The sequence below is a fragment of the Aristolochia californica genome, unplaced genomic scaffold (assembly GCF_029961685.1).
Source record: "Aristolochia californica isolate CCGP_79_NKW_82.1479 unplaced genomic scaffold, dmAriCali1.0.hap1 SCAF_16, whole genome shotgun sequence".
In the NCBI taxonomy this organism is placed as follows: Eukaryota; Viridiplantae; Streptophyta; class Magnoliopsida; order Piperales; family Aristolochiaceae; genus Aristolochia; species Aristolochia californica.
In genome coordinates, this window is record NW_027181837.1 from 22,770,587 (window position 1) to 22,795,942 (window position 25,356).

Genomic DNA, 25,356 nt, shown 5'->3' on the forward strand with positions numbered 1-25,356 from the left:
CAAGTAGATTCATCAATAAGAGAAAAATTAAAATCTCCCTGTAACTCTCATTTGATATCATTACATGACTCCATGAATAATCTACAGAGCCATTCTGGTTTGTCTCCGAGTCTATCCACCCATTACCAATCTGCACAAAGTTTTCAATCTTTTTTTCTTAATTTGAAAGTTCTAAGTATGATCAATGGAAAGTCGTATATTAATAAATAATTTTACATCAAAATATCAAAGAATATTAAAACTCCCATTTCACTCTTTTGTCTGATAATAACAAAGGGCCTTGCCTGAAATTTCTTCATTTAGATAAACGTATCGGTCTTTGTCGGAACAACTCTTACTTCTCTGTTCTGAAAAACGAAGAGCACAGTGAGGCATGAAAGTGAGGGACCATGAAACTAGTGCGACTTCCATTACAAAAAAAGTTAAAGAGGGAGGGAGAGTACTCACCTTTTACAGTGTTATCGCAATTAAACTCATCGGCTCTAGTTTTGATGTTTAGCCCTTTTCTCAAGACAATTTTCGTCCATGATGACCGAAAAGGATCAAATTCAAGGGAACATACTTATATTTCCTACCAAACAAACGAAGTTGTGGAGTTTCTGAAATTCATTAAACTGAAAACACAAAGACAATTACCTACTAGTATCCACTTTGATTTGTTCTCATTTTTAACGCTCAAAAAACACTAGCCAACATTTCCTGAAACAAGACAAACCTTACAAGCATGTCAAGAAGTAGTTTGACCTGATTTGAAAAGACAATGGATGTAACTGTTTAAAAGTGAATTATCTCAAAAGTTGACAAGTTCTTACCTGCTAGACAAGTTCTACAAACAAATCAGGAGGCCCCATTCAAGCTTTTGATTGATTATTTCTAGGTGGGGAGATCCAATCTTGAACCTACATGAAACGAGGAAAAATAAACTTTAATGCATTCAAATAAGTACTCTATATATTGAAATGAAACAAAAAATACAAAGGAAACGATAGAATTATTACCAGTTTTTACACAAATGGTGAATCATTAGGAACGTGCCCTCATCTTCAAACAAGGGTTACCAAATGGGCACTAACCACAACTTCCACTAAGAATGGCTACAAAATATAAAATTTTAAAATGACTGATTAATACATATAAAATACCAAAATATAAACGGCAGTTATCAATAGCAATACTTAAATTTCATGAGTAATGAAAATGTTCACCTTGGATTGCTACTTCCTGGAGCGTTTATCGGGGGAGCGTTAACTGCCGGGTTTCGACATTTTCTAGAGTTATGCCCAGATTGTTTACATGTACCACAAAAATAGGTACCACGTTCTCCTTTATCCATTTCTGTACATATACGAACTGAACGTGAATGACCTGGTTGCTTCTTTGCAATTGGTGGAACAACTCGAACACCCGTATTAGGCCAATAGAGTTTATCTTTATGAGGATAGAATCCAATTGCATATGTTCCTCTATATGTCTCTGTTGTATACCAACGACCACACAATTGATTGAAATCATAATTGATTTTTGCACACATTGCAATGACATGGGTACAAGGAATTTGTTCCATTTATCCATTTCTGTACGTATACGAACTGAACGTGAATGACCTGGTTGTTTCTTTGCAATTGGTGGAACAACTCGAACACCCGTATTAGGCCAATAGAGTTTATCTTTATGAGGATAGAATCCAATTGCATATGTTCTTCTATATGTCTCTGTTGTATACCAACGACCACACAATTGATTGAAATCATAATTGATTTTTGCACACACTGCAATGGCATGGGTACAAGGAATTTGTTCCATTTGAAAATGGTTGCATGTACATGTCATATTCGCCAAATCAACCTGATACAACCTTTCATCATCCATAGAAATTTCATACATATTAGTCGTATACTGATGTACACGACATGCACTTGCTGTATCCCTTTTATTTTTTAGAGAAACATCAACGGAGGGAGTACAGAACGATGTCATCTTTCTTGCAAATTCATGTCTTTTCACAAAATATTTATTCAATTTACGAAAAGTTGCTGCCACCAATGCTTGAATTGGAAGCCTTCTAGCACCTCTTTGAACACTATTAAACCTATCAGACATAATGGTGGTCAACACACCAAAGCGAACATCGCCATCGTGTGCCAATAACCAAAACTCAGGTCTCAATTGTCCTTCTGTCAATAATTTTTTCGCTCTCTCACTTTGTTGCTCTATCAACTCCATTGTACGATCAAATTCAATAATATTTGTCTTCCTTGCTGCAGACCATATGAGAGCATTCAATGTATCATTTTTGAACGTCTTTTTGAAATTGGCAACTAAATGATGCACACAAAAATGATGAAAAGATTCTGAAGGTAGAAATTTTCTCTGGACCGCCCTTATTAAACCCTTTTGACAATCTGAAATCAGGGTAAATGGTTTTTTTCCTTTAATAACAAAATGATCTAGACAAGCTAAAAACCATTCCCAACTGTCTTGATTTTCTGATTCAACAATAGCAAAAGCTAAAGGAAAAAGACCATTGTTCCCATCAAAAGTAGTAGCAATCAACAGACAATGAGGATATTTCCCATATAAATGTGTTCCATCAACACTAATAAGGGGTCTACAGTATTGGAATCCAGCAATGGATGACCCAAATGCCCAAAAAACACACTTAAACATCCTTTCATGGCCAAATTCCTCATGACATAGTATAAATTCATTAGTTGGATTCACCTCTTTTATTGCTTCTAAAAACCGTGGCAAAAGATTATATGATTCATCCCAATCACCATAAATTACTTTTATAGCCTTGCATTTTGCTCTCCATGCTTTCGCATACTCGACAGAGATATGATATTTATCTTTCATGATTTGCTGTATATCATAAGGACTCAAAGTAAAATTCGTCCTCACTATTGGCATAATGACTTTGCAAATGAAATATGATGTACACACTGGATTATCTTCACGAATAATACTATTAACACAACTGTGATCTCCACCATACTTTCTTATCTTAAATTGACGAATCATTTGATCACATGATGCAAAAACACTCCAAGGACATCCATCTTCACCACATTCAATTTTATAATTCCAACTACTAGACCTTAATGTCTTATACTTAACATGTCTTTCAATCGAGTATTTTCTCAAAAAATCTACCATTTGGGATTTACCCTCAAATATTTGACCCATGCTGATATTATTTGATGTTGAGTCTAAAACATTTATTATTCTAGAATCATCTTTGATACATCTAGTATTAACCTCCCAGGCATCTTCATATATATCCGGGTACCCAATTGAATTTGTTGTTTCAACTCTATTTCTATGAACCTCGGCTTTGAATATCTCATCCCCATCCCCTTTACTATCTTCTGAACCAATATCATAATCACTAAAACTATCAATATCATCATCATTAACTGTTCTGAATAAACACAACAATAAACATAAAAATCCAAGTATGGATAACATAAATATCACACATTTAACAATGAAAGGGCAAAAAACTTACAAGGGAGAAGACGTTCCACACTCAAACAGTGATGTAATAGACGACGGGTTCAAAAACCCCACTTCACGCCCTTGTGTATTAAACCTATATAGATAATAGTTTGTACTTAAAAACAAGTCATGTAAACTTAACAATTCATATAATAAATATACGAACATAAATACTTACTCCTGTATACGTGGTAATTCTTGTTCTTGGAGACAGGATGTTTCACCAATAAAGTTTCGAATCCTTGTACCTTCCTTTCCATGAGCCCTTTGTCTTATGACCTTTTCTAAGAAAATCTCAACCATAGATTGATGACTTGAAGCCATCTCAAATAATTCAATCAAATCATTATCATTTTCCACCTTTGAAATAACAAAAAACCCATCAGAAAATGGAATTTTGGCCTTAATAAACATTTGATGAGTATCACCATCCCATCCCGTGAATTTGTACATCATTACTAATAATTCGCTAAACTTAGTCGAAATTGCAATCCTTTTCATTTGTGATTCACCTCCATCATAATTATCAAAATATCCAGACTTCTCCTTTAATTTTCCATTGTATCGACAGAAGAACCCAACAACTGACGTCATATTATCTATAAAAACTACATACATTAGTAAGAGTCTATTTATGCAAAAAATTATCTAAGTTTCAATTTTTATGATTAGTCCTAACAATGCAAAAACACACCTAAGTCCAAATTCACCGAACACCCCTGGTAGAACCCCATATGACTTCGCAGTCACTACGAACCATACCTTGTCAGTGATGGGGGTCGGGCTTCGTTGGATAATGGACGACCGTGCAGGTAACTTAGCCTTGTTTTAACTGGACCCAACCTACTCTTAATCAGATTCTCTACCCATCCCTAGGGACACATGGAAGCTCAATAAAACATAGACAAAAAAAATACCATGTGGTGGTTATGTATAACACCCGAATCTCCTCACCACATGGCAAAATCATTCCATAACACTACAAAATTATTCAACAACATTCTACAACATTTAAAAACTAATTGAACTAATTCTATAACAGATGACTAGTCCTAACAATGCAAAAACACACCTAAGTCCAAACTCACCGAACACCCCTGGTAGAGCCCCATATAACTTTGCAGTCACTATGAACCGTACCTCGTCAGTGAAGGAGGTCGAGTTTCGTTGGCTAATGGACGCCCGTGCAGGCGACTCGGCCTAGTTTGAATTGGACTCAACCTACTTTCCATTACCCAACCTACTATTAATCAAAATTTGTACCCATCCTAGTAACTAGGGCAAACATAATAAAACAAAAACAAAACAAAAAAACCCATGTGGGATATTTATAACACCCAAAGCTCCTCACCACATGGAATGATCATTCCATGACACTTCAAAATTATTTAACAACAACTAGCAACTAAAAATCCTACAAATCTTATCTCATTAGATTAAAATGCAACTTCATAAATCAGAAAATTTAACAAACTTAACTAAAATTAAACTAGCAACTTAAAAAAATACAACATTCAATGGCATATGAATCCATAAACTAAAATACAACAAATTATACAGAAAATCCATAAACTAAAATTAAAATTTACAATAATTTTAATTTATCTGCAATTGACAGAAATTTCATTAATATAAAATCAGAAATTAAATAGTAAATCACAAAAAATACAGTAATTAAACACCTAAATTCAAATCAACATTATAATTAAACACAATAATTAGATTCAATTAAAAAACGCCCTAAAAAATTACCCTGCTAAATCGGCTTCTGAAATTCAAATTGGGGTTTGGAGGGTGAGTAAGGCTTCGGTTTTGAGAGAAGGGGCGGTGAGAGAGTGAAATAATAGGGTATGAAGAGAGGGGTGTTGCGAGGAAATTATAGGGTTCGGTTTTGAGAGAGGGGGCGATGAAGAGATGAAAAGATAGTTTTCTGTTTTGAGAGAGGGGGCGACGAAGAGATGAAATGATAAGTTTTTGATTTTGAGAAAGGAGCGGCGAAAGGATGAACAGAGGGAAACGGAGAAGAAGAATGAGAGTCTGGGTTGAGGCGAAGAGAGAGCGGTAGAGAGGGGGGCATCGAGGGCGAAGCCGAGGGCGAAGCCGAGGCAGAGCAGCGGCAGCAGGGGGCGTCGAGGGCGAGGCCAAGGCAGAGCAGCAGCAGCAGGGGAGCGGCCGAGGCCGAGCGGCGACGGCATAGGAGCGAGCGGCAGCAGGGGAGTGACGAGAGAAGCGGGGCCGAGACGAGAGGCGAGGAGAAAGATCGTGGAAGAGATTAATGAAAAAATATGTGAGGGCTGACGTGGTGGATGCTTACGTGGCCCTAGATGATAGGGCAAAAATACGGTAATATATAATGATGTGGCAAGTTACGTGACAGGTGATGTGACAGAAAATGACGTGGTGGCTTATGTTTTAATTTATTCACGTTACACTGATGATATGGCAATACGTAAGCGGTTAAAGCTTACATGTCGCCTTTGACTGTCCACATATACAGTGGACCAAAATTCGGTAGTTTTGCAAATAAGTTGAGATCGTCGTTGTTTTCATAAATAAGTTTTTAAAACTGGTATTTTGGTGAAATTCCCTTGTAAAAATTAGAATTTGATCAAGTATTTAGAGTATTCTAGTTTTATAATTTATTTTTAATATTTTTTATTTACTTTTTAATTATTGTATTAATGTAGACTAAATTAAAATCTATCCTATTTTATTAATAAATATATCCTATTTATTTATTTATTATATTGTAAAAGTAAGAATTTGATCAAGTATCTAAACATTATCAAATTCACCATGTTTATTTATGTATCTATAAATTTTTTATTTTAAATATTTTTTTAACGGTTTTTTTACCAAAATACCAGTTTAAAAAAACTTATTTATGAAAACAACGACGACCTCAACTTATTTGCAAAACTACCGAACTTTGACCGGTCCACTGTACATGTGGACAATCAAAGGCGACACGGAAGTTTTGACTGCTTACGCGTCGTTACGTCATCAGTGCGATACTATAGATTAACACATCGTTTGCCACGTCAATATAGTTGACGGGTATTCTGCCACGTCATTACATGATAAAATTTTGAATAAATTAAAAAAAAATCAAATACACTTTTTATTACCTTATATCTAAAATAATAAATTATTAAAAAAATATTAATAAACAATTAAAAAATTAACTCTTACTTATTTAACACCATTTAATATCAATTAAAATATTTATTAATTAATTTTTTTTTACACTTTTTATTTCTTCATATTTTAAAAATAGAATAAAATAAGTAAATTAATTAGATTTAAAATATTTATAAATTAAAAAATACTATAAAGTTATTTTAAATTTTAAAAATAAAATTTATTTGTATACTTTTTATCACCTTATTGACAAAATAATAATATTTACAAATTTTAAATATTTATAAATAGAAAAAATCTAACTCTTACCATTTATTATGGATTTAAAATATTTATAAATTAAAATTTTTTTACTCTTAAGTCTTACCCATATATTATCGATTTAAAATATTTAATTTTTTTTAAATATACAAAAAATTTATTTTGAGTTTAAAAATACAATTTATTTGTATACTTTCTATCACCTTATTTACAAAATAATAATGTTTAGAAATTTAAAATATTTATAAATAGAAATAATCTAACTCTTACACATTTACTATGGATTTAAAATATTTATAAATAGAAAAAATTTTACTTTTAAGTCTTTCCCATATATTATGCATTTAAAATATTTATAAATTAAAAAAATATAAAAAAAGTTGTTTTAGTGTTTAAAAATATAATTTATTTGTATATTTTTTATTACCTTATTTACAAAATAATGAATTATTAAAAAATATATTATTTAATTAAAAATCTTACAAAATTTTACAATAATTTTAATTTGATAGAAATTTGATTAATATAAAATCAGAAATTAAACAGTAAATCGCAAAAAAATCAATACAGTAATTAAACACCTAAATTCAAATCAACATTATAATTAAATACAATAATTAGATTCAATTAACAAAAACCCTAAAAAATCACCCTCTTAAATCAGCTTCTAAAATTTAAATTCGGGTTTGGAGGGTGAGTAGGGCTTCAGTTTTGAGAGAAGGGGCGTTGAGAGGATGAACGGAGAAGAAGAACGAGAGAAAAGGCTGAGACGAAGAGAGAGCGGTTGAGGGGGGCGTCGAGGGCGAGGCCGAGTGGCGACAGCAGGGGAGAGGCGGCAACAGGAGCGAGGGCAAGAGGAGAGGAGAGGAGAGATCAAGGACCAAAAACTTAGAACGAAAAAAATATAACGAAGGGCTTATGTGGAGTGAGTTGACGAGGCAAGAGATGACGAGGCAACTCGGGAAATTGATAATGACGTGTGTGTAAAAATAATGAGGTGACAACCCATGTGTTCAACTACCATACCGCACTGCCGAGGTATTGACACGTAAGCGATCAAAGCTTACATGTCGCCTTTGACTGTCCATATGTACAGTGGACCGGTCAAAGTTCAGTAGTTTTGTAAATAAGTTGAAATCGTCGTTGTTTTCATAAATAAGTGTTTTTAAATTAGTATTTTGGTAAAATTCCCTTTTTTAATATATGTTATCTTATTTTTTAATTGAAAATTTAAATAAAAATATATCAATAAAGTTAAATCTATCTTAGTATTTTTCTAATAAACTCATTTTCCACTTTCTACTAAATTTTTCATTATGCATACCACACACAGAGGAAAATGAAACGAGGGTTGATCTTATTTATAAAAGTTAATACTAATTAATATTATTAATAAATTATCACTTTTTAAAATAACTTAAGAATAAAAAAATATAAATTTAAGTTTTATATAAGTTAAATAAATTTAAAATCAAATTTATAGTTATGAGATTATAACAAGTTAAATGAGAGCATTGATTAAACACCAGAAAATATTTTAAATAGTTTATCTTAAATATTTTAATATTTATATAATTTAAAATATTTATTATTTGAATATGATTTCTTATTATTACACTAAATTTAATTTTCCTATTTTTCTCTCTGAAATTCTATTTTAGTTATTAGAAAATGAAATTAGAATTCTATTCTTATTAAAAAACTTTGAAGCTTTTAACTCTTGAATCAATCAATTCCAAATAATTTCAGCTACCTCTGAATTTACAATTTTACATTGCCCCCTTTTGTAATAGAGAAAATGACACCTTATAAGATCAAATAGGGTTTTTCAGTTCTCTTCATCTGACACCAGGAAGCAGCCTCGAATCTCTCTGACAGTCCAGGCTCTAGCTGTAGTTGATCGCTTGCAATTGACTAGGATCCCTTTGTTGGTTATGGAAACTTCTTCTGCACAGATCCATCGCCATCTTTGTTGCAGAAATGTCTTTCCCGAATCACGGCGCTTGAATTTTTTGAAGCTGCCCATTCGATCCGTTTCTTATGGAAGACGCCGAGCATTTTGCGTAATCTCTCACACCCTTTTTCTTCTCCTTCCGAAAATTTACGTTTTTCTCTAACGAAATTTGACTCGTCTGTCCTTTTGAGTTATTCTACCAGCTGTTTAATCAAAATTCATTCTGGTTGTCTCTATTTCTGCTGTTTCGAAAATTTCAAGGTAATCTTACTCATAAGGCTTTTCGCCTTCTTCCCTCTTTTCCATTAATCCTTAATAGACTTTTCCCGGGGACTCAGTCTAAGGTTACCATCAGTAATAGATATATACTAGCTTCTGAAATGTGGACTATTATAAACTTAGGGAATTGAATCGCTCGAACGATTTTCGATTTGTTGTTAGCATCTATCCTGATGAAACAATATGGAATTTATTCAAAACAGAAATCGCGTGCTAGCACTTGTCATGCATCTTACTATTAGGGAAAAAAATTTCTAGTGTTTACGGAAGAAAGAGTTCGTTAGATTGCTAGCAGAAGTTCTATTGACAGACAGTCGCGGACAATAAATAGTTGGAAAAGATTAGCTTCAAGTTTTCGACCAATAATTTGTAGGAAACGTGAAACTACAGCTTTTACTGAAGGGCTATAATCAATTTCAATCCAAGAGTTATATATTTCATGTCAGCAAGCAGTATGATCACTGACATTTGTTAACTCTGCTTGCTCCCAAGACTTGAGGTGCTGCTAACTCCTCATACCTTCTTGACAAGAGAGGAAATAGTAGTGCAGCAAAGATTAGACATAATACCACAAACAAAATCTCATCAACTCCAATCTTAAAGTAATATAGGGGGTTGACACGTGAGGCCATCTGCTTGTGTCACATTAGTGGCTTGGATGATTATTTCTTGGTGATTGGTTAAATTATTCAATGACAACGATCTAGTTAATTTGGTCATTCCCACAAATGTTTGGCTGTATATTGGAAAATCCTATTCATATTTCAATAAATTGAGAACAGGTCTTCTCATGTGATTTGAGAAATTCTGTCATGTATTTACTTTCACTATCAGAAAGGATATAGCTTCCAGATGTTTGGTTTCTTATGTAGCTAAAACTTCTTGTAACATGATTAAACTTTTGTTGGTGCATTACTTTCAAATGTATGTCTTCTTATCCAAGTTTTCATAATCAAAAGTATGATGGGATTATTGGCCTCTAACATGGAAGTGATTGTCTCTAATTATATTCAAATTTGAGACAACATTTAGCAAGATGTTTAAGAGATGCTATTACTAAAAACAGAAAAATGGATTGGTTTGGCTCAATGGCCATATGGGGGTTGGGGGTTTTATTGTGAGGTCATGAGTTCAAGTCTCAGTGTGCTTATGTAATAAACATTGAAAAGACAATGTCTAACAGGTTCTCGTCTTCTCTTCTTGGATTAATAGTGAAGCAACTGCTTATTTAAGTCATACTCACATTATTGCACTAGCTTTTGCAAATTTCCAGCAATCAATTTCCATGAGCATAGATAGAAGTGATGCAGAGACTCCTCAAACGGATGCTATAGGTGTGACAGATTTTAAGGCAGACAAATCTAACCAACAGACAGAAGCCGCTGCAAAATCATTTCCAGCTACAGGAGAGGTCAATGGTACTTTAGGGACAGATGCATCTGGGCTTGTGCCTAAAAGAACAGCAAAGATCCATGATTTCTGTTTCGGGATTCCCTTTGGTCAGTTCTTTTGCATTTTCTTCTTTATTTTTTGGCTTCTTTCTGGAATGTATTAATTTGTAAATAGGGTGCCAAACTTTGTGCATTTGAGGCAGTTAGTCCATATTAGATAAACCTGCTTATTATGAGTCAGTATTTTCATGATTCCGATTCTCTAGTTGTGCATATTCTCTAGTCTAGCTTTTCTTTTCACATTTTGTACTTTTCTTAGACATTGAATTGATGCATATTTTTATCATATGTTCTCTGACAAGTTTCTCCATGTTGAAATTCTGTTGTGCCTCAGGTGGTTTTGTTTTAACTGGGGGGCTTGCTGGTTTTTTTATATCCAGAAATCCTACAACTCTTTTTAATGGAATACTCTTTGGTGGTGCATTGCTCGGTTTGAGTACCTATAGCTTGAAAGTCTGGAGGCAAGGCAAATCCTGTGTGCCTTTCATCTTGGGGCAAGCAGGTATCATGGATAATTTTCATTTCAGTTACTATATTGTGGGGCACCTTAGCACTTTGATCTCAACATGCAGGTTGTCATATGTTGTTTAACACAATGTTGCTTTATTGATTCTTCAGCCTTTGCAGCAGCACTCCTTTGGAAGAACCTTCAAATGTACAGTTTGGTAAGGAAATATCAATTATCTTTACCAGCTTTATTTGTTTCTATCTTCATTATTAATTTATGCATTATAAAAATGATTTTGAACTTGAGTGCAGACAAAAAAACTCTTTCCTACTGGCTTCTTTGCGGTTGTGAGGTATTTCAAGATTTGTTTTCATTACTTCATTCACTGATCGTATTTATCCTCAACATGGCTGAAAGCAAGCTTTTTCCCCCCTTCTTCTGGCAGTGCTGCAATGCTATGTTTCTATACATACGTGATGGTTTCTGGAGGTAACCCCCCACCAAAGAAGTTGAAGCTGGCAGCTAGTTCTCCCTCATGAATCAAATCTTGGTTCGATGTCCTCCAAGCATGTCTATTTGCCCCATATGTATTCTTCTGAAGAGGCCGTCAAATACTCTAGGGTTCAAACATGAATGTACTCTCCAATTCTGAAACAGAGATCTGCTACATAGAAAGAAAAAAATATTTATTAATGAGATTGAGGTAAACAGTTCTAAACAAGGTCGTTAATGCATAAGGTTATCACATTTATAAATAAGGTCATGGGGATGAATTTGTAGGATGATTGAACACTGTTTTTTGTCACTACTGACCTCATCCGCTTACAAATGACAAACAGATTGTTGGAGCTTCTTTTCCTTATTATAAGACTGCATATATGTTTGAAGAGAGAATACGTTTGGAAACCTGGCTTGGGTTAGTTTTAGATAAAAGGGACTATCTTCCTGGTCAAGTGGGGAGAAAACCCAAGGTGAGGGAGAGATGTAGATGGCAGGGAATTGCTCATTATTAGCTCTTTCTTTTCATTTATAGTTCTCTAAGTACACATTCGAACAGACCAGGATTAATTACCTTGGTCACGAAACCTCTCATATGGTGTAGAAGCAGAACTGGAAAGAGCCCATGCAGGTGTCGACTGGCCACTACTTCTCACAGGCTATTCTCTATGCTTTTTAAAAGGCTACACCATAACCATTTGTCATTGGTTTGTTCATGAAGAATGATTTCAATTGGTTTGAAGAGGTAACTGAAGCTTTTCATGACTTAAAACAATTGACAGAGATACCAATCTTCTATTTTTCATTGCCTCGATTTTCTCTGCCATTTGTCACAGAGCGCGGCACTAGAAGTACTACCATCGGTATTGTTAGTATTGTTCTGATGGAAAATTAATCTCCTGATTTCATATTTTAGCGGACAACTGAAAAAGCAGGTGCTTCTTTGCTCCGACAACCAGAACAAAAATGTAAATGTTTGCACTTATCCTGAGGCATCCACTTTTGGCAACCATTATTTCGTGAGAAAAAATATATTAAATTTTATTTAATTTTCTGTGGGTTCCAAACAGGGCAACTGGTCCAAAACTTTGTACCCACCTTACTGTTATTACTAACAACTTTATGTTAAAAATCGAAACAAAATGCAACGTGCTTTAGCTTTTGTGGGTCATTGGTGAGTTGGATGGTGGTCTTGTAATCGAGTTAGTTTTGCAAATATTTTGTGGAATGTCATCAACTTCGAAGAAAAAGCCAAAATTACCCTTTGTTTGTTGATGAATTGTCAGGTGCTAGATTGCCTTGACTCGTTATCTTTTTCCAGAATGTATGATAAGGATTAGTTCTTTCTTTTTTCCCGCTTATCTGCAGGAGCACCACTCCGGTATAAATAAGCCTGCGAAGCTGTACATGAGTAGTAACAACCCAGAATAAACGAACCAATTTTTGTTGCTATGTTACTACAGCTTCATTTCGCTGCTTATGGATGTTTTAGAGCTCCAAAGTGGAACACTAGTGGAAACGGATCGCGAAGGAAGAGGTCCTTGCATCCAAACGCGTCTACATATGAAAATGCACCTCTTCCCTCCAGAACCCAGGTACCTGTATCATTCTTTTTCTTCTCGTGAACGTTTCACTACATTAATGCGTAACAGTTTTGCCATTTGTCGCCTGTTTCTGCTGGCAGAAACGTGAATTCTCATCTAGAAACTCAGATATATTTCTCTGGTTTACTCTTAAAGGATAGATTGAGATAACAAAACTGGGAGGAGGGGATTAACTAATAGGTTTGGAGAAACTGAGCACTAAGGGAACTGCGAGCTGATTTGCCGCATCCGAAATTGTAGCCACTTTGAAGAGAAGCTACATTATAAGTTTTCCGAGTTTGGAAAAAAAGAAAATAACTCAGTGGTGAGTAATATTGATTTACTGGAGCGGTTGAAAGGTCTGAAGGACTTCAACAACTTATTTGAACGGGGCAAAAATGGAATTAGGCACCTGGAGACCTTTTTCCATGTTTGAACTACAGAAGGATTTCTTAGTTTTCTTACTTTTGTTTACTAATGAGAGATGTATACCAGTGGTTTTATATATTATAGTAGAGACGGTTGAGCTAAATTTATTTTGTAACTGATAAAACTAAAGCAGATAATCTAGGAAGAAAGTTTCTAATAGTTGAAGTTAATGTGTCGAACATTGGATCGGAAATTATATCCATATCTGGATTTTTGCCACACCCATAGATGCAAATTGCAAGCTGAGTGTAAATGCCGATGTTGAGGTTGATAAGGGACAATATCAACTATTAGTTGGGAAATTGATTTACTTATCCCATACTCGACTTGACATTGCTTTTGCAATGAGTGTTGTGAGTTAATTCATGCACTCCCCTCGCGAGGAGCACTTAAATGCAGTTTATAGAATGTTAGATATCTTAAATGGACTCTAGGAATGGGATTATTGTTCAAAAAGAGTGATAATTATGTGTTGAAGCACTGTCCCCCTTTCTCTTCAATCTCATTGTCTAGTACTTATCCTCCATGGTTTGTCGTGCCAATGATTCGGGTTGGCTTAGTGCCATCTCTACTGATCCCAACCAAGATATTGGCATTCTGCAATATGTGGACAACACCATTCTCTTTGGTGAGGGCATGATGGACCAAATAACTCATATAAAAGCTTTACTTAATGTCTTCAAACTCTCCTTCGGGCAAAAAGTGAGCTGGGCTAAGTCCTCAATCTCAGGGTTCAACATTGACCCGAATGTCCTGGTTGCGATGGCTGACTATTTGAGTTGTAAAATTGCTAACCCCCCTGCACCTATCTAGGCCTTCCGTTGACTTTTGGCACCCCTTCCAAAAGTAGCTGGCACCTTGTGATTGAGCAGCTAGAGGAGTGTCTGGCCACCTGGCGGGGTAAATTCCTCTCCAAGGCCGGTAAACTCACCCTCATAAAATCTTGCCTCCACGGCATCCCCAACTATTTCCTATCCCTCTTTCATTGCCCCGCCTTTGTTAGAAACCGTTTAAATGGTCTCAAAGGAGATTTCTTTGGGGTGGGCTCAATAGATCAAGAAAATATCTCCTCGTCAAGTGGGCCGATGTGTGCCAACCGATGCATCTTGGTGGACTTAGTATAAAAGACATTACTAAGACCAACTCAGCCTACCTCCTCAAATGGATATGGCAATTCAACTCGACTCCATACCTGATCTGGAAGGCCCTTGTTGCTGCCAAAGCTAACAAGATGAATGGTTGGTGGACTCATGGGGGTCGGCGCTATTTCTTGTCACCTATCTGGAGGAAAATCTCCCTCCTACTTCCCACTTTCTCTAAGGCGATCAAGTGCTATCCGGGGAATGGGCGTCTCACAAAATTCTGGTCGGATTGGTGGCTGAGGGACAAACCTCTGGACAAATGTTTTGGCCCTATCTTGATCATTTCCAGACTCCAAAACGCCCCCATTGCGGACTTATGGTCTGATTCTGGAGGATGAAATCTTAATCTCTATAGTGCCCTTTTAGACTCTGAAGCTTTATTGGCCTCTAACCTCCTCTCTTGTCTTGCAAACATTAAAATTCACAAACACATTTCGGACACCCTTATTTGGATCCCCTGTCCTAAAGGCTCATTTACCACGGCTTCTGCCTACAATCTTTTTCATGGCCTCAACACCTCTCAACCTCGCCACCCTGGGGCCCTAGCCTGGTCCTTGCTCGCTCCACCCCGTGCAAAATTTTTTACCTGGTGTGCATGCAGAAACAAAATCCTCACTTTTGACACCCTCATTAGACGGGGAACTCATGTGTTGGATCCGATCTGCCCCTTCTACTGCAACTCCCCAAATCTGCCACCCATGTCCTCCTCCATTGCCAATTTGCTCAAGCCATATGGGCCAAGCTCCTCAATTGAATCAGAGTACAATTCTGTGTCCCCCACAACTTGTCATCCATGATCCACTCCATCACCAACTCTCGTCTTCCGAAGCTTGGAAAAATGCCCATCTCCAGTTGTGTGGGTCATATCCCTTGGGCTATCTGGAAAGAGAGAAATAACCGGAAATTCCTGTTCAAAGCATCTCCAATTGAGGTGCTTGTTGAGAACATTGCTGGCCAAGTCTCTGCTTGGCTCCTGACGAGGAAGGAATTTATCCCACCTTAATAACTCTGATTTCAAAGGGAATTGGCATTTGATTGCCGCCATGACTGGGAGTTCTCGCCCCCCCAACATGACAATGTGGTCTCCCCCAGGACACTTCAAGCTGAACTTCGACGGCAGTGCATTTGGCTATCCTGGGCCCGCTGGCTTTGGTGGGGTAATTTTTGACAAAAATAGTTGCCTCCTTTACTCATTTGTTGAACCATTGGGTGTATTAGATTCTATAGTTGTGGAGCTTGCGGGGCTGCTTCAGGGCCTCTTGATCTTCCGGGACTGTCTCGCTAGGCTCCTCATCATCAAAGGTGACTCCAAGGTTGTCATCGACTGGTGCGCGAAGCAAATCCGCCCCCCTACCCTCGCAACACTGGGTTGCTTTTTTTGAAATTTGTAATATATCTTCTTACCTAAATTGTAAATGGACACACACTCCCAGATTCGCCAATCACTTGGTAGACTTCCATGCTAAAAGGGGTTTATCCCTCCAATGCCTCGTCATGGAGGATGGCCCATCACGTTAGGTTGTCTCTCTCCTCTTATTTTGAATAAATTTTCACACATTCCTAACAAAAAATGTAGGTGTTGAAGCATATTCTAATATTGATTGGACTGAAAGTGTAAATGATAGGAGGTCTAAATCTGGATATTGTACATTCATAGGAGGAAATTTAGTGAAATGGTGAAGCAAAAAGCAAATATGGTGGCTAACAGTGTTGAAGTAGAGTTCCAGGCTATTGCGTAGGGAATTTGTGAGCTTCTGTGGATAAAACAGCTTCGATGTGAGTTGAAGATTGTGTTCAACCAACCTATGAAGTTATACTCAGATAGTAAAACAACTACTAGCATTTCCTATAATCCAGCACAACACGATAGAACAAAGTGCATTGAGATCAATCGACATTTTATCAAAGAGAAACTAGATGACGAAGTATTTTGTATTTCTGTTTATTCCTAACAAACAACAGGTGGTAGATATCTTCATGAAGAGTCTTCAATCACAACAATTTGACTTCCTAATTGGCAAGTTGGGAATGCTCAATATTTGTAAAGAGGGGGAGTGTTGAAATATGTCCAAATTCATTCTCTTATGGTTCAGATGCATTGTCTGTTGAAATATGTCCAAATTCATTCTCTTATTGTCCAGATTCATTCTCATGTGTTGTATATATTGTAACCATTGAAGTTTGTGATTAAATAAAAATTGAAAAAGAAGTTTTTATTCTTCATTTTTGTCACTTTATAAGTTACCCCCCCCCCCCCCCCCCCCCCTCGATGTATTTGTTTCTTTCTCATTGTTTGGGATACAAGGGGACAAAGTGTGTCGTGAATGTTCATTATATTCTTTGGAAATTACTCAAATATTATTAATTGATCTCCTCATATGAGCTTGTTTTGTGGATTCTGATCTTGCAGAGAATAATGGAAAGCATCTCAAGCAGAAGTGAAGTAGGTGGTGCTGGTGGGGTGTACTCTTATAATGCTTTGAGGAGATTAGACCAATTATGGTGTAGTCTCTGTTCTATGCAACCGGGTAGTAAACACAACAGCGTACTTCAGCGCATTCCTTAATTGCTATTCATGTTTATGGTATTGGTGACATGGTATTATACGTGGATACTATGTTTAGAGAAAGGACACAGCTATTTTATATTGCAACTAGATTTTAGCTTAGGGACATTAAAACGTGCAAATTGAAATTTCCTGTTGGCCTTGAGACCTTTCCCCATGTAAATGAAAGTATATCTGTGCAAGTTTGATGTCTATTACACTTAGAATTCCCTATTCTCTTTGTTTCACAACTGTTCTTTTTAAACATATTGCACACAAAAGAAAAGAAAAGAAAAACAGAAAGAATAGCTCAGTCTTTCATCACAACTTGCCACTGTTTAACAGCTAAGATTCATCCAAAGTAATGTTGATAAGATGTTTATGACTATGCCATGCACCTATACTTCTTTTTTTTGAGAGGGGCCTGGCGCGATTCGAACTCGTGACCTGACACACCTAATGTAAACAGAATACCACTAGACCAAACGGCCTTAGATATACACCTATACTTCTTTAGATATACACCTATACTTCTTCAAAGTCAAAATTGTCCAATTTGCGATAAAATTATATAGCTATCTAGTGAGTGCAATACTAACTATATTTGAACTGATGTCTAGGTAAGGAGCAATTTGTTTGATTTATCTATTCTTGTTCCTCTGTATTAGCTGTGTCATTGAATGCTTCATATGTCCAGTCTTCACAGAATATAATAGTGATATTGTTTAAATTCTGAACTCCAATGTGCTGTCACTGGAGTATCCTCAGATATTTATTTGCTTCATTGTTTGAGGATGAAGAAACAAGTTAGTAAATAAATGGAGTATCCGCTATAGTAAAGCTATTTTTGAAAAAGAATTGCTGATCACTTTTCAGGAAAAAAATTCTGATGGGGTAGTTTGATCTCTCTTTGATAGAAAATCAAGAATACCACAAAGTTGTGTCGAACATTCCTGGTCCGTTAAGCAATTCAAATTCCGATATGTTACCAGAAAACGAATTTGATGTGATAGTCTGTGGGGGAACCCTGGGCATCTTTGTTGCAACAGCTTTGAGTTCCAAAGGTCTTCAAGTAGGAATTGTCGAAAGGAACGAACTAAAAGGGGTATATTGCTAATCGTGAATTTTCAATATACCTTATTAATTGTTGAGAGTAATCTATTTTAAATGGACAAGCATCTATATTTGTTCTTTCTACATGTTAACTTGTCATTGTTTCATTGTTTAGAGAGAACAAGAGTGGAATATATCTATGAAAGAACTACAGGAACTTGTTGAAGTTGGAGTTTTATCTGAAAGTGATATTCAAGAGGCTATATCAGTGAAATTTAATCCAGTAAGTGAATTTTCAGAATACTGTCCAGGGTTAGTTTGGTCGTATGTTATCTCTTATATTTGGGCTCATTACATGTCTTTATATGTGTTTACTATTTCATGTATTGAAAATAGAGTAGATACAAGTGTATTAGGGGGAAGGGCAATTATGACCACGTACTTGATTTTTTCTTGGGTGATGTTAAATAAAAGGAGGGGGTGGTCAAGTTTGAGGCCAGAGTTGGCTTATCCCAAATTGCATCAGCCCCTTCTTGCTACTTCTCTCTTTCTCTTCTCCTTTCTATTATTCTCTCAAATATTGCTATGCTACAGGATTGATTTCAATTTTATATCCACTCGCTGCAAACAAATTGAATTATTTTTAGTGTTTTTATTTTATACTTTTACTATCTACATTTTTGTTTTTATGAGTGCCGGTAAAACTTAGGATCTTGTTGGGTTTTTATGTAGGTGATATACCTGTTAAGGGGCTAGTGATTTTGGGACGAAACTTGATTAAACTTATCATGGTATTAGAGTCAGGTCCAAGCCCAATCTGTACCCCGTATTTCTAACCTTAGCCCTGTTTGTCTGCTTTTTCTACTGAATCTAGATGTAAGAGAGGGTTCAGGTGTGGGTAAAAGTTCCTCATTTTGAATGGAACTGGGCCCAACTTATCATTTTCTTTTTTATTTTTTACAGAATAGATGTGGATTTGAAGGGAAAGGTGATATTTGGGTCAAAGACATTCTTAACCTTGGTGTTTCGTAAGTTGATTCTGCTGAACCTTTTAGTATTTTTTTCCCTATTATTGGCTGCAAACACAACATATTGTTTCAAGTGATTGAACAACTGGTAACTTTAATGTTCTTGTCAATAGTCTATTCCCTTAGATGTGTTGCTTGTGGCCCCTGTGGAGTACTTGGATGACTTCTCCTTAAAATTGAATGTAAAATCTTTATGTAGGAGAGCATGATATTCCAAATTTTGTCAATTGATCATTACCTTGAAAACTAAAGCATGTTGGTATGGCTCCACCCTCATCACTTACTCGGGCCCTCTGGGAATTGCTGACTATACTTCCGCTGAAGTCTTTGTCCTTCTCCAAGGGCTTGTCATTTTCAGGGACCACTTCAATGGACCCCTCCTCATTGAAGGCAATTCTAAAGTGGTTTTTGGTTGGTGCTCTAGTTCGGCGTTGTCCCCCTGGAGGCATTGGAAAGATCTGTTCTCTATATTTTATATCACTTCTGTAATCACTTGTTTCTGGCTTCATGTTCCTAGATCAGCAAATTCTTTTTCTGATAAGCTTGCCAAGATTGGGGCCTCCCTCCAATCTCTCATTGTTTAAGGAAGGGCCTCCCTAATCTTGTAGTTTTGTTTTGGTTCTTTGAATAAAATCTTGCACCACTTGAAAAAAAAAAAGCATGTTGGTATGGTAGGCTCAAGAGGATATTTATTATATCTGTGAACAGTGATGAGTGTAGGTTTTTTTTTTTTTTTTAATGAAGATGTATAAACTATTAAGAGAGGAAAAATACAATACCTAACTAAAATGGTCTTCCTCCACAACAAGGTGTTGGAGTGAAGCACCTAATTTAGCTTGAGTGTCAGTTAAATGGTTGGCTAACCTAGAAATGTCCTTCCAATTACAGTTCATAAGAGAAATTAAATTACATATATAAAAAAACATATCCCAGTGCCGCTAGGGAGGAGGGGTTGACTTTGCACACCAGTTAATGGTTGTTTTTTCATTGTTATTGGTTGTTTTTTCTAAGGATTGTGTCCCTTTAGATCTTTGTTTTTTGGTGGTGTTCATGATTCAATAATATTAAATCACTCCTGGATTATTAAAATGGCATGCCAGTTATTATTAATTATCATTAACAAATTAAGGAGTTTATAGCAATAATTTTACCTAGAGGTTTCCTTATCAAGAACGTTATGGTTATGATAATGAAAATGGAATCTTCTTTTCTTGGTCTTTTATAAAACAAACATTTTTTGTGGGCAGGCCAGCTAAACTTATTGAGGTCATGAAGAGGCGTTTTATTTCTTTTGGTGGGGTCATCATTGAGGGTTTTAGTATGTCTAACATAAAAGTATATGATGATACAGCGGTGAGCTTACTAACCTGAACACTACCACTTGCATTTTGTCTTTTAAGTTCTCTATTAGCATTTATTTTGTAATTAGATATGGTATTTGTTGAGTTGAAAATCAAGTTTTTGAAGAAGCTAGAATCGAAGAAAAGAAGAAGAGAGAACTACTGCAGAAAATAGGCAGTCCTCAGGGAGGAAGTTGACTCTGCTACTTTTTTATATTGACTCAAAAGTAAAATGGATTCATATCCAAGGAGGTTCATATCAGGAAAAATATAATGAAACTCCACGATAAGTCTGCTGCCCTGCATTTTCATTTTCATTGTTACCATATCAGTTCCAATCTATGAAATATGGCAATTTTTATATTTTTGAAATCTTTGGTGATTTTCATTTGTATCTGTAGGTATTACAGCTATCTAATGGAAAGATTTTGCATGCACGTCTTGTCATTGATGCAATGGGAAATTTCTCCCCTGTGGTCAAACAGGTAGATTATTTTCTCTTGCTATGGATGACTCTAATATGGTAGAATGACTTTTTACCTGTCAAATGGATGAGATGTCGGTTTCTTCATATGTAGTATAATTTTCACTCTACTCTGGTAATGTACACTGGGGAGGCAACCTGTCAACAATCACAACCCAAAGTTCAACTTGAAAAATAAAAATGTTTATTATCAAAGAAAAGTTTGTTCCAGAATCCTGGGTTCTGTTCAGGTTGGGTTGCACATTATGTCACACAGTGAGAAGAAAGGCGGGGCTAACTATAAATCAGCTTTCAACATTTGCAAATGTCTGAGGTCTGCTTATTGGAGTTTCTGCAGAAGATAACATGATTTTGAGAACTAACCGCTGGTTGTGAATATATATGTTCTGGTTCAACATCGTAGAACAGGTCAGGGTAGTGTTCCCTTCACATGTAATTTTCAGTCTGTTTTTAGGCTTGTTAAAAAGTTTCTGAAATAGTGGCATGCACCTATTTAGCTTCAAATGAGAAGAAGTGATTTTCTATGCTATTTAAAGTGGCAGCAAAGTAAGTTTTTTTTCTTGCTATTCCCCAAATTTCTATGCTTGCGCAGTCAAGTGGGCCCCACACCGAATTCAATTAGGTCAATTCAGCACCCAATTCACTCAATTTCGAACCAATAGCGATCAATTTCAGCAATTGAGACCATAAATCGATGAAAAAATGACCTAATTGCAAGAAACCATGATGATGCAGACTATATGGATGATGATGTAGGTAGATTTGAGAAATTTCCTTAGATTGGGATCATTAAACACTTCTAAATCCCAACAATCAATCAAATAGAAGTATTAGTCATTAGCCAATAGGCTAAGATAGGCAAAAAAAGGGAAAAATTGGAATTTTTACCCTACCACTCCAGAAATCTGGGAAAAACCTTCAAGAAGATTGCTGAAAATGGAGAGAAGATCCACAAAATCGAAAGAGACCTGCCCAAGACTTGTGTTACTACTTTGATACCATGAAAAATATGTGATTTGGGGAAAAAATAAAAGAGGAAAAAGAGTTCTGGAAGAGGAGCAGCTTTGCTGCCCTGGAATCCGAGCCAAAAAGGTCCGTCCAACTTCTTTATAATCGGGGTTTAAGTGAAAATTTACAAAAGGACAATTTTTTTTTTTAAATAGGGTGTGAATATATATTGCAAGATGAAAAAAGAATACATACCTAGCTAGGGTGGCTTTCCTCTACAACAAGCTGTTGGAGGGAAACGCCCAGTTTAGTTTGATTATCTGCCAAATGATTAGCAAATCTAGGAATATAATTCCACTTACAATGCATTTGGGAAACTAAAGTACATATTTCCTCATATAACTCCCAATGCCGTCACGGAGGTTTTGAAGGTTTCATACACCGATTGATAACAACTTTTGAATCGCCTTCAACGTAGAGCGGGCCCTCCATCTTGTGCTTGAAGAGTTTTAACCCATTATACAGCCCGTGTAACTCAACACTGGTTGAATCTGATATACCAATTGGTCCAACGTATGATAAAAGAAGATTCCCCCTCTGGTCGTGAATCACTCCACCAAATCCAGCCGGCCAGGGGCAGCCAAACGCACTTCCGTGAAAGTTTAATTTGAAATGTCCCAACGATGGTGGAGACCAAATTGCAATAAGTGGAGGTCGTGACAAGAAAGACATTTCCACAATAAGACGCCAGTTTCCACGCAAATTTGATCCTTGCAAGTTACGAAATTCCTTTAATTTTCCAGGGAAGAGATTTTTTATTAAATTTTCTGTTGTTTCTCTCTTTCCATAGATTCCAAACCATGTAACCCACACAACAAGAACCCTCAATACTCAAAATTACATCTCCTAAAATACGTGTCTAAATTGAATGGAAAATTTAACTAGAGATAAATAAGACATTCTCTATCTAATAACCATACTATAAGAGAAAAATGTAATGTGAAAAATATGGGAAATGACCAAAATACCCCTGGACTTGTATTTTAAAAAACTTATAAGAAAGTCTACATGGAGTAACCTCCTGGGTATGTTGCTTAGGGGGAGACTGATAAAGTATGCCGACTAAATAAAACAATATATGGTCTCAACAAAGTCCCCGGGCATGGTTTGAGAAGTTTAGTCAAGTAGTCATGTCTATTGGATTTGTTAGAAGCCATTGTGGCCATTCTTTCTTAGTCATGAGGAGATCGTTTGATATTGTGGTAATACTGGTATATGTAGATGATATCATATTATCTGGCAGTGATAGAGGTAAAAACACATTAACAAAGCAATTTCAGACTAAAGACCTAGAGTCACTACAATACTTTCTGAGTATTGAAGTAGCTAGAAGCAAGGCAGGTTTGGTATTGACTTAGAGAAAATATATCACAAACATGTTACATGAGCATGAACTGTTGGCTGCTAAGCCTGTTGAGACTCCTATGGATGTTGGACATGGCCTTTATGACGGAAAAAATTATGAACTCTGTGATAAGACAATGTATTGTCGGTTAGTTGGAAAACTTCATATATGCTACTATCACTTGTCTTGACATATCCTTTGCGGTAAGCGTTGTTAGTTAGTTCATGGAGTATCCTCACAAAGTTCATTTGGAAGTTGCTTGCACATCTTGAGATATCTGAAAGGGGCTCCTAGAAAAGGACTATTCTTTAAGCCTCACAATTACATGAAGATAGTGGCCTTCTCAAATGCCAGATCTAAGCTTGATCGGAAATCTACCACTGGTTATTGCGTCTTTTTGGGAGGTAATTTAATTAGTTGGAAGAACAAGAAACAAACTGTTGTAGCTCATTCCAGTGTTGAAGTTTAGTATAGAGCCATGACTCATACAGTTAATGAGTTGTTGTGGATAAGATCTGTGGTCAGAGAATTGAACTTACAACAGGAGGGATGAATGATCATGTACTATGACAATCAGGCTGGTACATTCATTACAGGAAATCCAATGTTTCATGAAAGGATGAAACATATTAAAGTAGATTGCCACTTCATTTGAGTTGCTATGATGAAAATGAAGTTGTAACCGCCTATGTGCATTCTGGTGATGAACTAGGGGATATGTTTACTAAAGCATTGAGCAAACATGAATTTGGGGTATTCTTCAACAAGCTGGGCCTTATGGATATATATGTGTTGGAAGATAAGCTCAAGCCTACAAGACCAAGGAAGGCCCACATATATAAGATTATTATAAGATGGGCCACACGACCAAGGAAGGCCTACAAGATGGGCCCAAGCCCATAAGAAGTAAGACCCACAGTGATTACCATGAGCTGGCATCCTTATCACATCAGTTGGAAGATCAAGAAGGACTCACAAAAGTATCTTATCTTATGGTCACATCAAAAAAGAGTTTTAGTTTGAGTTATGTTTGTCTTTTATCTATATTGAGTTATTTAATTATGTTAGGACTTATCTTTAAGTGTTAGAGTTTGGGTGTAATTGGGACAAGGATAGTTTTATTGTAATTGGACTCTACTACCTTCCTCTATTATAAATAGAGGTTCATGTACTCTGATTACAACAAGTTATTGATGTCAATGAAGTATTTCACTTTTCCATAAATTCAACAATATACTCCAGCTTGAGGGTGGGAGTATTGGAAAATCTACATGAGGGCAATATCATAATTTTTCACTTACTATAAAGTCCAACAGCTACACTATGGGGGGGTTAGTCAACATGACTCAGGACATGATCTTCATGCGCATTACTCAGTTCATGTTCTGATGTCATTAGGGAACGCCAAACTTTATGTCATGTACATGATCATCCATGACTCAGGAGTTCATATTCCAAGAGTAAACGGCGGAAAGTGCTTTTCGCCCGATTTTGAAAATCATGTACATGACTCACGCGCGGGGCTCTCTCTGGCGCACACCGTCTCGCTCATTTCGTTCCCGCAACCCTCTCTCGTTCCCGCAGCTCCTCTGTTGTCTCCCTAAATCCCGAGCTCTCTGCTCCCTCTCTCGTCTCCACCGTCCCTCTCCGGTCTCCCTCTCTACGGCCTCTCCCTCTCAACCTCCGTTGTAGAGTACGGGAAACCGAGAGGCTCTGCGACGGAGGTCGAGAGGGAGAGGAGAGGAAGGGAGGTCTTCCTCCCTCGACGACGACTTCTCTTCTCTCTCGGCGTTCCTCCCCCCCTCTCAACCTCCGTGGCAGAGCATGGGAGGTCGAGCATCTGTTGCAGAGCTTCTCGACGTACCGTCG

The 25,356-nt window shown here is 36.5% G+C and overlaps 3 protein-coding genes across 6 annotated transcripts in view; 2 read left to right on the plus strand and 1 right to left on the minus strand.

The window, feature by feature from the left end:
- Positions 1 to 1,230: 1,230 nt before the first annotated feature.
- LOC137952759 (uncharacterized) lies at positions 1,231 to 4,092 on the minus strand. Its single transcript, XM_068799817.1, has 3 exons — positions 3,677 to 4,092; positions 3,509 to 3,592; positions 1,231 to 3,421 (listed from the first exon to the last, which is right to left on the minus strand). The coding sequence occupies exons 1-3, from the start codon at positions 4,090 to 4,092 to the stop codon at positions 1,231 to 1,233; spliced, it is 2,691 nt and encodes an 896-aa protein (XP_068655918.1).
- Positions 4,093 to 8,754: 4,662 nt separating this feature from the next.
- LOC137952856 (protein FATTY ACID EXPORT 1, chloroplastic) lies at positions 8,755 to 11,815 on the plus strand. Its single transcript, XM_068799943.1, has 6 exons — positions 8,755 to 8,963; positions 10,407 to 10,632; positions 10,919 to 11,086; positions 11,203 to 11,249; positions 11,344 to 11,384; positions 11,478 to 11,815. The coding sequence occupies exons 1-6, from the start codon at positions 8,835 to 8,837 to the stop codon at positions 11,569 to 11,571; spliced, it is 705 nt and encodes a 234-aa protein (XP_068656044.1). The 5' UTR covers positions 8,755 to 8,834; the 3' UTR covers positions 11,572 to 11,815.
- A 1,099-nt stretch (positions 11,816 to 12,914) lies between these two features.
- Positions 12,915 to 25,356, plus strand: part of LOC137952849 (uncharacterized) — a 31,024-nt gene continuing 18,582 nt past the window's right edge. For all 4 annotated transcript variants that reach the window (XM_068799927.1, XM_068799929.1, XM_068799928.1 and 1 more), the window contains exons 1-7: positions 12,915 to 13,125; positions 17,095 to 17,212; positions 18,147 to 18,334; positions 18,458 to 18,565; positions 19,246 to 19,310; positions 20,558 to 20,663; positions 21,052 to 21,135. In XM_068799927.1, the coding sequence (XP_068656028.1) occupies positions 12,982 to 13,125; positions 17,095 to 17,212; positions 18,147 to 18,334; positions 18,458 to 18,565; positions 19,246 to 19,310; positions 20,558 to 20,663; positions 21,052 to 21,135 (813 nt within the window). In that variant the 5' untranslated portion in view covers positions 12,915 to 12,981. The remainder of the gene's footprint in view (positions 13,126 to 17,094; positions 17,213 to 18,146; positions 18,335 to 18,457; positions 18,566 to 19,245; positions 19,311 to 20,557; positions 20,664 to 21,051; positions 21,136 to 25,356) is intronic.

Coding starts and splice junctions, on each gene's coding strand:
- LOC137952759 (XM_068799817.1), bottom strand. CDS start 4,092: ATGACGTCAGTTGTTGGGTTCTTCTGTCGATACAATGGAAAATTAAAG. Junction 3,593..3,676: donor GAATTACCACGTATACAGGA/GTAAGTATTTAT, acceptor TTATCTATATAG/GTTTAATACACAAGGGCGTG. Junction 3,422..3,508: donor TGTGGAACGTCTTCTCCCTT/GTAAGTTTTTTG, acceptor GTGTTTATTCAG/AACAGTTAATGATGATGATA.
- LOC137952856 (XM_068799943.1), top strand. CDS start 8,835: ATGGAAACTTCTTCTGCACAGATCCATCGCCATCTTTGTTGCAGAAAT. Junction 11,087..11,202: donor TTTCATCTTGGGGCAAGCAG/GTATCATGGATA, acceptor TTGATTCTTCAG/CCTTTGCAGCAGCACTCCTT. Junction 11,250..11,343: donor ACCTTCAAATGTACAGTTTG/GTAAGGAAATAT, acceptor ACTTGAGTGCAG/ACAAAAAAACTCTTTCCTAC.